The 15,126-nt window shown below is 37.1% G+C and overlaps 1 protein-coding gene across 2 annotated transcripts in view; it reads right to left on the reverse strand.

Annotated features, from left to right (window-relative positions):
- Positions 1–8,061, reverse strand: part of FANCL (FA complementation group L) — a 72,920-nt gene extending 64,859 nt beyond the window's left edge. For both annotated transcript variants that reach the window (XM_074341171.1, XM_074341172.1), the window contains exons 1-3: positions 7,897–8,061; positions 2,882–2,940; positions 841–901 (exon numbers count right to left, since the gene is read on the reverse strand). In XM_074341171.1, the coding sequence (XP_074197272.1) occupies positions 841–901; positions 2,882–2,940; positions 7,897–8,058 (282 nt within the window). In that variant the 5' untranslated portion in view covers positions 8,059–8,061. The remainder of the gene's footprint in view (positions 1–840; positions 902–2,881; positions 2,941–7,896) is intronic.
- Positions 8,062–15,126: the final 7,065 nt, after the last annotated feature.

Below are 15,126 nucleotides of genomic sequence, written 5' to 3' on the forward strand. Positions count from 1 at the left end.
GTAAAGCTTTAAGTGAGTATGAATGTCACTGTCAGTTACCAAAGATAATAACCTGCTTTAAGATAAGAGAAAATAAAGGAAATCAGGAAAAACATACAAATGAATAAAGCATCAAAAGAAAGGCAGTTCTACTTACATTTATTTTTCTACAAGAGGCATTTCATTATTTTCAGTTGTTCAGTAACTATTTTTTGTTTGTTTCTCTAATCTTTAAAGGCATTTTCAGGTAGACGAAACTAAATGTTAAGAATTTTAACAAATTTTGAATTGGAGTGGGCAGGTGGGTGGAGTGTGTGAAGGATGACAAAAGTACAAACTTAGTTACAAAATTTTAAAAAATAAAGAATAACTAAATTAATCCTATTTCACCAATCCTGCCTTTACATCTACTCTCAATACGTAGGCATACATGATCCTAAGTGATTTCCACCCCACCTTTCTGTTGCTAATCTTGAATTACAATCAAATTTTTGCCACTGCTACCCTACAACTCCTAAATGGGTCCTGGGATTTTTAGGTACCATCTCTACTCAGTTCCAACAGAAAAATCACTCAAAAAGTGATGGATATGGATAGGGTATATGCATTTGAAGACCCTAAAAAATCAAGGATGGAAATCAGTTTCGACACAAATGCTGCCTGGAAATGTGATGAGGAGTCTGAGACAGGAAACATTTTATGTAAAACATGGATCCTTAAAATATTTGGTAGAGATGAAACTTACAGAATTCAGCAATTATGAAACTAGTTTATTACAATAGTCCGCAAAATAGGTCTTTTAAAAAGAGATTTAGTAATTTCTTACCCTCGCTTAAAACATAAATCTTTTAAAGGACTTACCTGTTGTACTACTTGATGATATCCATTGAGTATTGTTCTCAGCTGCCAACTACATAGTAATCTAAAATTTTAATGGAACAAAATGGTTTGTTCATTGTTCAGAATTAAGAGAAAAAACATTTATATGCTAACACAAACATGTACATTACATAGAAAAGAATGACATAAATGTAATTCTGACAAGTTAATAAAATTTTTACCACTGGTACTGTTGAAAATCATGTCTTCAAACTGTCAGTACTAATTTTATTTCAAAATATAACTGCAGTCAGCAAACGACATGTAAACAAAACAGTACTTTTTTTTTTAAACTTTACCATACCCATAGCAAGGTTTTCTACTGAATTGAATTCTTCTCCAAGGTAGGTTAAATAAAACCAACAGTTTTGATCATAATATACAGAACTGTATTTGAGAAAGCATATGTAGCAATATAGTCTTCAAATTCCAGATTAAGGATACACACTTTTATTTGTATAGTGGTAAATTTAAGTTCATTTATTCACTTCAGCTGTGCACCCGATATTGTTAGGTAAGTAACTCTTCTAGGAATTGCTTCTACTTATCTAGAAGGAGAAAGTCTGAGTTTTCCCAAGCAAGACCTTTTCAAACATCCCACGACCCTCTCTACTCTTGGTGTGCTAACCCCTACTGACACACTATCTACTCTCAAGAGTGGCAGAGTAGCTCATTCAATTGCTCTTGGGAAATCCCCTCATCAAACATACTTTCCCACCCCTTGCCACCAACAGTCACACCAATTCACTATGATTATTCCTTCACTGTGGTATCCTTATTTTCTGCCAGTTTTTTCCTCCATAATATTAACTTACTCAAGCAAATCTCATTAAAAATTTCCACAACAACACATAATAACTCTTGTTGACTACACACCCTCCACTAAAGCCACTCCTGTTCTTCAAAGTAATTTATACTATTTACATTTCCTATTCCAAAAACCCAACCAAGCTAGCTTCCACCACTACATGAAGCCTATTCAATCTAACCTGATCCCTTTGCAGCACTCAGCACTGTTAACCATCCTCCCTTTAAGCTTCTCTTTATCTGGCTTCAGAGACAACTGTCCAGGTTTTCCTGTTACTTCTCTTGTCAATCTTTAGACTTCTTCCAAGGTCCTCTTTACTTACTAGTCCTTTAAATGTTGGTATGCCCTCGAGATGCTGTCATTGGCTTTCTCTTCTCACTCCATACGTGCAGGCACTGGCAAGTCTACCCATATTTATGGCCGCAAATCCCATGCCTACTGTGATTTCCTCATGTATCTCCACTCCAAGTCTTACGCTCAAGTTCCACACCAAAACACTACTACCTACGGAAAGTCTCCTCTTGGTATTTCACATCTGACATGTCTTAAAACAATTCCTCTTCTACTTCTTCCATCCGTGACCTCTTCTCCAGCTTAGTGACAGGAGTTAAGAACCTGAAAACATGCCTTCCCTGCTCTTTCCCTCTTACCTCCCACTGCTGATCAGTCACAAAATCCTATCAGTTTTACTCCTAACTCTCTGGATTCTCCCTCCTCTTTTAGGATCAGAAATGAGATTTCAGCACTACCTACGTTTCTAGTCTCTTGACATTCCCTGAAGGGCTGTCCATCCCAACAACCATGTTGATACTTAATTTCTCAACATGTCCTGTTGGATAGAACTGATAATGAGGGTTGTCCCAGAGACTGCATATTCACAAAATTGACATCAGTCAAAAGAGAAGCAAAGTTTTCCAATTTCTTTGAATTCTCCAAATATTCTCACTTGTTAATGAAGTTTACACAATTGCCTTTTACTGTTTTAAATTTAAAAAAAAAAAATTAGAGAATGTTACCTTTGCAAAGCACTTCAGCACTAGGGAATACCATTTACAAAGCACATTGATTTGGAAAAACCAGAAATGTTTCAGTTGATTGATTAATAAGCACTTTACCCAAAACTCTAATGACTACAATCAGTTCATACCAGATAAATGACTGCCCAACCCAACCCGCCAAGATCCATGTACAGTAAATAACAACACCCCACATCACCTTGCATTCCTCAGTTGTAAATCTTTAGGCAACAATATTCTAAGGTGGAAATCTCTTCCCTGTGGAGAATAGTAAAAAAAAAAGTTCAAATTTTCATCTTTCACTTAATGTTAAGTTAAAGAGAATCACGTAGAAAAGGCAATGTTTTCATTTACTTTCTAAAAGGTATCAACTTTACCCAAATATTTGATAAAAAATAAGCAACAGAATATTGCATTTAAGGGAAAATAACTCAAAAACGTCAGAAACTTTGTAATTATTGGGTAATCAAAACACGAAGATAGGACTGTTTCTAAAGAGAAATTCATTCACATAAACACAATACTAAGAAATGGTTAATGCAGACGTAAAGAAGAAATTTAAATGTCATTTCTTAGGAAATAAATTTATGAAAAAGGTAACTCCATCAAACTGCTTTGATATGGAAAAAATAATGTAAAATGAGAATATACAATACATTATAGGCTTCATATCTAATTTTCCAGATTTTAATAAAATGTAATATATTTAAATAATCTAAATATAGACATGAGAAATATTTTCATAAATCAGTGTATTTAATTCTCCCACATTCAGACCTTTAATAAATAAAATCACTAAAATATTGTTACTTAAATTACTTATTTTAACTTAAATATTCACTAGCTATACGTTTGAAAATACCAAGTTTTACTCAAGAGTCTTTCTAAGGAGAAAAGGACAGTTCTCTGAGAAATATTTTCAATTTTACTTTCTTGAGAAAGTGAATGGGTAAGCAGCTTAAACTTTGTAACTTAAACAGGATAATACACATGAAATCTGAGCAAAGGTAAGCAGAAAAAGACAAACAGAAATATAATCTTTTACTCCAACAGTATAAAATGAAAAAGAGTAATAAAATTCTTGAAAAACAATTACCACGAGAATTTTAGCAGACTCCCTCAAAGCAGTTTCAAAAATAGAGGAACACAATTAAATGTACCCCATAACCTTTACTTTCATGGTAATATTGCAGTTTTGACTTTCATTACATTTAAATGTCCTTTAAAAAAATGAAACAAAATGTACTACTGACCTTTTCAAAAGGTCAAGTAACAATAATTCACTATTTCATTAAAGCACCAAAAGGTATGATGTAGTAACTTTAACCTAATTTTATAGACATCCCACACATAGGTGTAAGAACAATCTGGAATTCAAAATTTACATGAAAAATAGTAAAACGACTCTGCTGATCTGTTATGTGAAAGAATAAAATTCCAAAGCCCCTTATTTGCAAAATCCAACCATTTTAAAAGGTCAAATGCCATGTCATGTGCCATAATATTTTTCTGATTCAAGAAAATGTCCAAAATTATCTTTTTTTAGTTAAAGCATAGAAAAAAATGTTAATTGCTCTCATGAAGCAGATTTTCCAGGCTTACAGAGAACAAAAGTACTGACAGTTGCCTAAACCTGAACCTCTCTACATATCGTCCCAGAAAACGATATACATCAAAATTAGAACAAATATCACCACAAAAATCCCATGTCTTAGGCAGAATGAAAAGAAAGAGAACACTATAAAACTTCAAAATTACCTGTAAGAAGAAAAATATAAACCACTTTTCAGTGATTTCCACTTTCGGGCTCCCACATCAAGTCCTTTTAGAGAGCTAGGTGATTCAGAAAAAAATGCACAGAAGACAGAAGAGGGGATTGGATTATGTGCAAAAAATAATAATAAACACTTCTGGCAGATCAGAGCACTGACTATAGGGAGAGAACTTAATATGAACACAAAAGTCAAGGAGCTCATTTTGGAAAAGAAATGCAGTAGAAGATGGTAACAGGCAGGTAGAGATAGTCTTTGGAAACTGGGTGTTAGGAAAAAGAGTGGGAAATTTAGATCTTATATAAGAAAATTAAAAGACTCAAGTCTTCCTTCAGCACTACTAAAAAATTTATCCACTAAATAAATTGCACTTTGCTTCAGTGACAAAAGAGGGTATTCTTGAATGAGGAATTTAATAAACTATTGCAAAAAGCCACTGTTCACAAACACAAAGATAGTGTCTTCATCAATACCAAGCTACTATTAGACAAAAACAGTACAAATAAGAGAATCAAAACATTTCAGGTGAAGACAATCTCCCATGCAAACAAAAACCACATATGTATAAACAAACTACAATTCTGAATTATATATTATTTGGTGAGTATTTGCATTGAGATTCAGAAATTTTAAAACTAAGAACAGAAATTGAATAAAAAGAAAAAGAAAAAATATTAAAATATAAAGATAAGTTAAAATAGGCACTCAGAGAGAGTAAAATAAAAACTTTCTAAGAGATAAAAAGGGCAAGTAAATCACTAAATGAGAAAAAATAAAAGGCAATCTAAGAAAAGCAACTGAAGTGGAAACCAAGTCCCCCAAAATCCAATATACAAATAACTGGAGACCTTGAAAAAGAAAACAAAATAGTAGGAAATATTTTAAATTATAATCCAAGTATACTTTCTGGAAATTCACATACTAAAAATGACAACTGGACACATGAGAAAAGTGACTCATTACTACCCACTCTTGAGAAAAAGAACAAATAATATATGGGAAAAGGAAAAATATTGGCATCATACATCTTAAAGAGTTTTTTAAAAAAGCAACCATGGACTAGAACTTTCAAGAATCTGAGTGCAAATACTCACTAAGTAATATATAATTCAGTATTCCTTTTAAGAAACTGAAAGGTAACTTCTGCTTTTAGCCATGATGGAACAACAGGGAAGGATTTACCTTCCCACATTAACTAAAAAATTGGACAAAATATATGAAACGATTTTCAGACATCAAACAACAGGCAGCATAGGACAGTGATCCTTGAAAGAAGGGGAACAAATGAGAAAAATCTCCGTAATTGGCCAGCCTAGAGAATTTTTAGGCTGTATAACGCAAAGATGGAGAACCAAATAGAGCCTAACATTTTCTCTGATTTGAGAAGACTGGGGTGGGTTAGGGCAGGCCAAAGTTTACAGAATTCAATTAACTGACTCAAGTATTAACTGACTCAAACAAGAGTCGGGGGAGGGGGGGCAGTGTATGTGTGTGAAAGTCTGATGCCTCAGAGTAGCTCCCTGAAAGTACTTAACAATTACAAGAGGAAAATCTGGCAGATGCCACCTTAAGTAGGTGATCAGAGGTACATCACCAATAATGAGACCCACTGAAATTACTTTCTGCAGTTATCTCTGCCAAAAATTGCATAATTTGAATTCAATGATGAGGAAACATCAGTAAAATCTAAATTGAGGGACATTCTACCTAATGACCAACCTGTACCCCAAAAATACCAAGTTTATAGAAAAAAAAAGAACTATCCACATTGAAGAGACAACAAAAATATAATGTTGTATCAGATGGTAGGGGGCTTGGAAGGGGTATAAAACATGTAATTACAACACTAACAAAAGTTGAATTTGGACTCCAGATTAGGCAGTGGTATTGTATCACAATTAAATTTCCTGATTTTGTTAATTGTAGTGTGATTATGCATGAGTGTGCCCTTGTTCTCATAAAACATACACTGAAGTACTTAGGAATAAAGGCACACTATATCTATAATTTAATCTGGAACTGTTCAGGGCAATAATGTGGGTACACACCCACTCACATACACACACTCAGAATAATAAATCAAATAGGGCAAATGTAAAATGGTGAATCTTGTTAAAGAGTACATTCAAATTCTTCCTACATCCTTGCTATTTTTCTGTTAGTTTGAAATTACACACAAGCAAACATTTTTAGAAAGCTAGCTCCACCAAATAAAACAACGTTAAATCAAGTGTTTAGGTTAAGATTTCAATAAGCCACTTAGCAGGTACAAATTAGAATTGTAGCAAAGCAAGGGTCATAAGAAAATGTCACCTAATCTCAATTGTGATGGCTACGTATGTTTTCTAAGAGGCTTTAGCAGATACAGACACATATAATACAAAACACTTTTCTTAAAATGCCTGTAAGTAGGTAAAAATGATGCTGGATAAAAATGTAATTTAGTAATCTCTCTTCAATTTTTCTAAATGTTGTTAAAGTTTTCAAGTATGTAGCTTAAGACCAATACTTCCAATTGGGGAAGGAAATGGTGGATTAACTTTTCTCCAGCAAGTAACAATAAATTATAACGTATACTTTTTGTGATGGTCACAATGAATTTGAAGGCAAATGAATTTCTAAAATATGGCCCCCTCATCCTCATAAGCCTGAGTTTAGGGGAGTCTGTTGCGATCATGGACAAGAAATCTAATCTCTCCACTTTCTCATGTCTTGATTTACTCAACTATAAAGTGAGAATACAGACTTAAATTTCTTTTTCTGCCTCAAAGGGCTGAGGATTAAGTGAGATATTGTACTCGGAAAGCAGTTTGTACATTTCAAAGCCAGTTTACCGTGTGAAATATACTCCACAAGAGAGGCCACTTGGAATCAGCAAACGTAATCAACCCGGTTGTCAAGATTTCCTACAAAATACCGCAACTGGATGTGCTCGGGTACCCACGACTCGGTACAGCCAAAATGAGGTTTTCCTCCAAAATGTCCTTTCTACAGGACACACGAATATAACGAGCAGAGATTCCCCCGTGAACGGTCTCCAAACTTCATGGGGGTGGGGAACGTTCGAATAGAGGAAACCAAAAGATTGACTTAGAAAAAAAAGTTTAAATCTGGGACAGACGCGGAATTAGGAGGGAGGCAAACTCTGAGAGGCGGGAACGAGGGGGCGTGGCTCTCCACCCCTCCTCAGGCCGCGCGCGCGGGTCTCCCAGCGCCCCAGCCCGGGCGGCGACCCCGGCCCAGGCGCGGAGGTGGCGGCGAGGATCGGCTTTCCAGCCGCCGCCGCAGTTCTCAAACCTCCAGTCTCCCAGGAGCCCTGACGGGCTGCTCCTCTTCACCCCAACAAGTCCGAGCCCCTAACCCCTCCGGTCAGACTTGCAGGAGTGGGGCCGCCCCGCCAGAGGGAGGCTCTCCCAGCGAGAGAGCCCACCCGGGCGAGTACCTGAGCCGAAATGAATCCTTCATACACGGTTTTCGCCCGGTTCTGGGGCAGAAGCAGCGGGCACTGGCGTAACAGGCTGGCTTCCGTCCCCGCCATGGCTCGCCGGCCGTGGTTCGCCCGCCGTGCAAGCGCCGGGAACTTGCGGCCGCCGAGCCCGCACATGCGCAGTCCCGCCTGCGTCTCGGGCGCCGAGGCGGAAACCGGCGCGTGGGCGGAAAAAGCCTCGAGGATTCCGCAGGAGAACATGAAGGTTTGGTGCTAGTGGGAACACCTGGGCTCAGAGCCCGCCTAAGAAACGCGGCTCGGCAGGAGGCGGCATTGGGAGGCAGGAGGGAAGATTGCTCTCAGGTTCACGGGCCTGACCAAGCAAAATCAATCTAGCCTTGATTGCCCCAAGAACACTTGGAAACATGTTAATCCAGACTCAAATCAACACCAGATTCAGGTCTGGTGCGCTGCACTCACAAATGTCTAAGGATAAACAGGAGGAGAAATTGCTGATGAACGTGATGAACCAAAGTTAACTGTCCTTTAACAACCCTTTCTATACATTTTTTTTTTTAATTCAAGAAGGGGAGGGGGAGGTAGTGCTTAGCACGCACAAGATGCCAGGTTCAATTCCCCAGTACCTTCATTAAAACAAACAAGAGTCAATCTAATTCAAGAACGATAATTTTACATTCCCTTTTACTAAAGGTTAGGGAACTTACTAATATTTACTGGACTACATTTTATTCCTATCTGTATTCAACCCATTACATTTTTGAACCCTAGAATTTGCAAAACATTGTAATATACTACAGGCTCTGCAAAAAAATGAATAAGATATACACTCTCCCATCTTTATTGCCCTCAAAATGAAATTAAACTTCTTGAAGATTCTTAAAGTTTGATGAGAATTATCAGAGTATTCTGGGTGCGTAGGGGAAAACAAGATTGTTGCAGCAGTGGTAAATTACAGCAAAGCAGTGGTTCTCAAAATGTAATCCTGGAACCATCAACATCACCTGGGAACTTTATAGAAAGTTAGATTTTTCACCCCTCTACCTCAGACCTAATAATCAGGCTACATAGCATTATTATAGACTTCATGGGATTTATTTAAGTTATAAAACAGCTAGCATGTGTAAAGCACTTTCACATTTTATTTTATTTAGTTTTGATGGCAGTGTTCTTTAGGTAGGTATTTTTTAGAATGTCTGTTCTGTATATAAGGAAACTGAGATTCAGAGACATTAAATTGTTCAAGATAGTGATTTAGTGACCTGTACAATGAAGATGAAACTCAAATCTTTTAAATTCTAGATTCAATAACCTTTCCATTAAAGCATGGTAGAGATGAACTTCCCATGAAACTCAGGGGAAGTTTATCTAAAGTTGTTACTGACTCATGCTAACAGTGGGGTTTCAAGAATTTAATTTGAAAGTTTGATAACAGATTTACCAACATAATAAACTTCTTAATATAATCCTAGCATGTTCTACCTAAGATCCACGTATTATGAGGAAAGAGCCTAAGAACATTTTACCCAATAGATTCCTCAGGAACTAGAGGTTTTCCATGACAGTAACTGCAGAGCACCCTCATTACATAGATTGGAGGAATGAAATCCAGAAAAGAAAGTAATTTTCTCAAAGTGCTAGAGTTGTGTATGGGTGTGGGTGTATATACATATATGAACATACAGGAAGGCCAAACTAATACAGTTCTGGGGACACTTAGAAGCTTCTGGAAACTTCCTAAATATCAGTTTAGTCTTCTATGAACAGATATGCACCCCTGTCCAGACAAGCCATCTTCATCACACTCATACCCACTACCACTGGTATACTGGACTATGTAACTTATAGCCAAACTAACAGCCAGCCTCTGAATCCTCATAACTAACTTATTAGATGTAGAGATTGTCACAAAACATATTGCCAGATATCACCTTAGCCCCTAAGGGGAAGATATCCAAATCACCATTCATAGAAGTTGGATTTGTAAATGAGCATTCATTATGGATAAAGTGTGTAATCTAAGGAATCCAACCATCAGAGAACAAAGGGAGATCCCATATAAAGACTTTTTAATTCAGTGATTCAACCATTCTCCTTAGGTTTCCAAGATTGAGTGATGGATCTCACTGCCATCATCAACTCATATGTGATATGCTGGGGCCATTGTTCACATCTAGCCCAGTCAAAGACAGCCACCGTCAGATTCACAGAGAATATTCAATGTGTTTAAAAGTCAGAAAGCCAATGAGCTATTACCACCACCAGCATTATTTTAATTTTGGAATCACTCTGACAAACTACATGCCTATCTGCACCAAAGTTCAAAGTCTTCAAGGAATCCTAGGCATGACTTCTTTTATATATCCTATGGTAAATGCTATTTCTTGAGGAAGAACTATGTGTTCTAACATGGAAGACTCTCAAAACATTTTCATGAAAGAAAAATACAAGTTCCAGAATAGTATGTTTACTACTATACCATTTATGTTAAAATAAATAAATAAATAAATAAACTCACGGTATTTTACTAGTAGTGGTTACTTTTGGGGAGAAAAATGGAGGACAAGAAATGGGGGGAATAGTCAGAGGAGACTTTCACCTTATCTGTTATATTTTAAAATTTTAAAAGGAGACTATTAGTCTTAAGAGTTTAAAATTATAAGTACTAATACCATTCCAGTTAGCATCTATCACTATTTTATTGCCTACATTTTCAACTTTGTCTCAGGTGTTTCTTCTCCCAGTTCCCATCAGTAATGGAAGAAGATAGGATGTCAGCCATTAACATTAATGAGAATAATAAGGGAGAGACTGCTAGGGAGTACTGAAAGATATGGGAACAATGTTGGAAAATGCCAACATTAAGGAAAAATGGAGGGAGAACAGCCTTTTAAGGGTCTTCTAGGTTTATGGCAAAGATGGTGGAGTAGGAAGACCCTGAGCTCATATCCTCCCAGTAGCATACAAAAACTACAGTTTACAGAACAATTATCTATGAGAACAACCTGAAGACTAGCAGAAAAGATTTTCTACAAGAAAAAATATAGAGAAGGAACCACAGCGAGACAAGTAGGAGGGATACATCCATGTGGTATAGTCAATACACACACCCCTGAGTAGAGGGTAGTTACCACACACAAATGGGAAGATAATCACAATGGCAGAGGTTCTCTGCAAAGATCAAGGGGTCTGAGTCCCACTTTGAGCTCCCCAGCCCAGGGATCCTGCACTGGGAAGATGAAACCCCAGAACATCTGGCACTGAAGACCAATGAAGCATGAGTTCCAAAGTGCTAGAGGACTGTAGGAAACAGAGACTCTGCTCTTAAAGGGTGCACACAAAATCTCGTATGTTTTGAGTTCTGGCTCAGAGGAAGTAAGGATCCTGAATCAGACCCATTGCTGATCTTGGAGAGCCTCCCAGAGAGGCAGGAGGCAATTGGAACTCACCCTGGAGACAAGGATGGTGGAGGCAGCCATTCTGGGTGCTCATTCTATCACAAGGATGCTGCTGCTGGTAAGCACCATTTTAAAGTCCTCCCTCTAGCCTATTAGTGCCGGGACTTAAGTGCCCACCAGTAGGCCAGCACCAGTACTGGGATACCCTTAGCCGAGCAGTCACCATGCAGGGACCCAGCACTGCCCATTAGTGGGTCAGCAGCCACTGCACAAGGCAGGCCTGGGTGCTGGGTGATGACAATCGTGCCCAGAATAGTTGGCCCCATCACAAATAGGGGCCCACACAGCCCACATAGGGGGTGCCATAGAGCATGTAGCTCTAGTAACCAGAGGGAAGTGAGCTGCTGGGCCCTATAAAGTGGCTTCAAAAGAAATGTTAAAGAGACTTCTCTAAGCAGAAAGAAAAGAGCACAACTAGAATTATAAAAGGAAAAATCTCATTGGTAAAGGCAAACATAGAGTAAAGGTAGTAGCTCAACCATTTACAAAACTAGTAGGGAGTTTAAAAGACAAGTAAAAGTTTAAAAGTTTTTAAAGTTTAAAAGATAAGTAGTTAATGGATGCATAAAACAAGAAGGTGTAACACATGCCGTCAAAAACATTAAACGTGGAGGAAGAGATAACAAAAAGCAGAGTTGATAGAATGCAGCTGAACTTAAGAGAATATTCATCAACTTAACCCTTACTCACTATTGGCACAGCCATTATGGAAAACAGAATGGAGGGTCCTCAAAACATTAAAAATGGAACTACCATACAATTTAGCAATTCCACTACTGGATATTTTTCCCCCAAAAAACAAAAACATTAATTCAAAAAGATAAATGTACCATTTTGTTCATTACATCACTATTTATAAGTTAAGATATGGAAGCCACTTAAGTGTCTGTTGGTAGATGAATGGATAAAGATGTAGTATATATACACAATGGAATATTACTCAACCATAAAAAAGAATGAAATCTCGCCATTTGTAACAACACAAATAGACCTTGAGGGTATTATGCAAGTGACATAAGTTAGACAGAGAATGACAAATACCATATGATTTCTCTTATGTGTGAAATCTAAAAACCAATAACATAACAAAACAAAGAAATTCACAGATACAGAGAAGAATTGGTGGTTGCAGTGGAGAAAGGAGTGGGGTAATTGTCAAAATTAAGTGAAGGGGATTAAGAGGTACAGACTGTCAGTCATGAAATAAGTCATGGGGATGTAGTGTACAGCATAGAGAATACAGTGAACAATATTTTAACAACTTTGTATGGTAACAGATGGTTACTAGACTTATTGTAGTGACCATTTCAAGGTGTATAAATGTCCAGCCACTATGTTACACACTTGAAACTAATATAATGTTGAACGTCAACTATATTTTAAAAAATGAAACTGATAAAAGATGAACTTCAACTTACCAAATTACAAAAAAAAAAAAAAAAAGATTAAGGCATGGTCAGCAGTGTGGAATGCTACATAAAGTTTGAAAAAGTTAAGAATTACATGGGGGCCTTTGGATTGGTTTGGTAAAAGTATTGATTAACTTTAAAGAGCGGTTTGCTCTTGCCCATTTTTTTCTATCCAAACAGAAAAATGCAATTCATAAATGGTGATGTAGTAATTTTGGCATTACTTTTAAGTGTAAAGCCTTGAGAAGCATATGTTCATGATAAATAGTCCATAAAGACTTAGTTATGTGGCCACAGTTTGGTAGGTGATATAAGGAGGAATCCTAGTTCTTACAGCCCTATCTAAACTCCCCCAGAGAAACCCCCTTATTAGGTTGGTTTGACCAATAAAGAGTCTAGATCCAGGGCAGGTTCAGAATAATAATTTCCACCTCAATCCAGGCAATAAACTCAAGGAACAATGAGGCCCACAATCCAACCTCTCAGGTCAACAAAAGAACATTTAAGGGTTAAGTCTGCTGTAAGTGTTAGTGGGTTACAGGGGTGGACTGGAATCCAGAGAATATGAGGTCATCATCTAAAGTAACATAGGAAGTAAATGGATTGTTCAAAAAGTCTCTGAAGACTCTTGAATCCTGGAGAAAAGGAGAATCTAGGTTATTAGACAATCTTCTTCTTCAGCAAAGCACAATGAGACCCTCTTCCCTGGAAACATCACCCCACCCCAAAACCACCAATAGAAAGATTAATAACTCCTATTTTTTGGTGAGCAACTGGAAGAAATGTACTCAAATAGCTAACACGTAACAAAGATTACAACTCAGGTAATGAGTGCTGCAGTTAAGCCTGGGAGCATAGATGAGAACTATTCACAGCAGGTGCAAAGTTAGAAAGGCCACACAGTAGAGGTTGTGGGAGGAAGAGCCTAATAAGTACTTAGGGATAAGAAAGACTAGCTGTTAAGAGAAGGATGAAGGATGCAGAAAGAAAAATTGAAGGGAAAAATGATTTTATTTTGAAATTTTGCCTTAAGCTAGTCAACAACATTTACCCCAAGACACTAAAAGGAAAGCAAGAGAAAAGTGCATACAAAGAGAAGATGCACAAAGCCCTCACTTATATTCTGGAAAACTGAAGCTGGGAAATAAAGAGCTTAGAGGGAACAGCTGTAATCTTACCAGTTCTCAATTATGGGTTTCCGATACTGCCTTCAACCTTTATACTCATGTTAAGGTATTTTAATACCTGGGTGTCCAGGTTGTTCCCTTGACCAGTGTTTCTCAAAGTGTGGACCTTGGACCTGCCGCATCAGCATCACCTGGGAACAGGTCACTCCAGATCTGCTGAATCTCTTAATTCTGGGAGACGAGCTCAACAATCCATGTTTTACCAAGCATCTCGTTACCAAATCTATGTTTTAAGAAGGGATTCTGATGCGAGCTAAAGTTTGAAAACCATTATCTTCAATTTAGTAAATCTACATTTTTATATCTGATTCTTTTGTGTAGCCAGGTGAAGTCATTGCACTAATCAAATGAATAATTGTTCAAATAGTTCCAAGTTCAGAGTTAGCTGGCCACATAGGTAAGGCTTAGAGGATCCTAGCTAAAGGAATAAACATAGTTGATTAGTGGCAAACCAATATTTAGATGATTCTCAATACAGAGATCATTTTACTTATAAAAAGAGAAACATATGTATTTTTTAAGCTGAAAGATTAATCCCAATATTAGGTACCTGAAATTTTTCTGGCTTTTCTGTCATGGCCCCAAGATTACTGCTGGGGCTGTAGCCATCATTAGATGGAAGAGCAACGACAGCTTTCCCAGAGGCCTGTTTGAACAAGTCTTATGTTACATGAGGCATCCTATATACAAAAGGTCTGGGAAATGCAGTTTTTCAGCTAAATATGTTGCCTAGAATTCTGTTAGAATAAGGGAAAGGATGGTTGAGATGAGTCATTCCCCCTTCCTGCAACACTGTGAACTCCCCTCCCCCAACAACAGAAAAGATTTGAACTCAATTGGCATAGCATTATTAATAAAATGCGTACTTTATATGACAAATTTTCAGACTAAAGATCCATTGTAAATACATGTACTTCCAAAGATATTAGTATGTTTTCCTCTATTTTCTATTTTTTCAAGATGATTTTTCCTTTCAAAAGAATAGTAAAATTAATTTATATTTTATTGACTAACTGAATATCATCTCTAAAAGTATTAAGACTTAGAAATCAGATGGATAGGTAACATTTTAAGAGGCAATAAAGAACCAATTTCACATTTTGGAAATTTATGTGTGATCTATATAGTAATGAAATATGCTACAAATAGAATGAGGAAGCCATGAAATTATAT

This window comes from Camelus bactrianus, chromosome 15 (genome assembly GCF_048773025.1).
Source record: "Camelus bactrianus isolate YW-2024 breed Bactrian camel chromosome 15, ASM4877302v1, whole genome shotgun sequence".
In the NCBI taxonomy this organism is placed as follows: Eukaryota; Metazoa; Chordata; class Mammalia; order Artiodactyla; family Camelidae; genus Camelus; species Camelus bactrianus.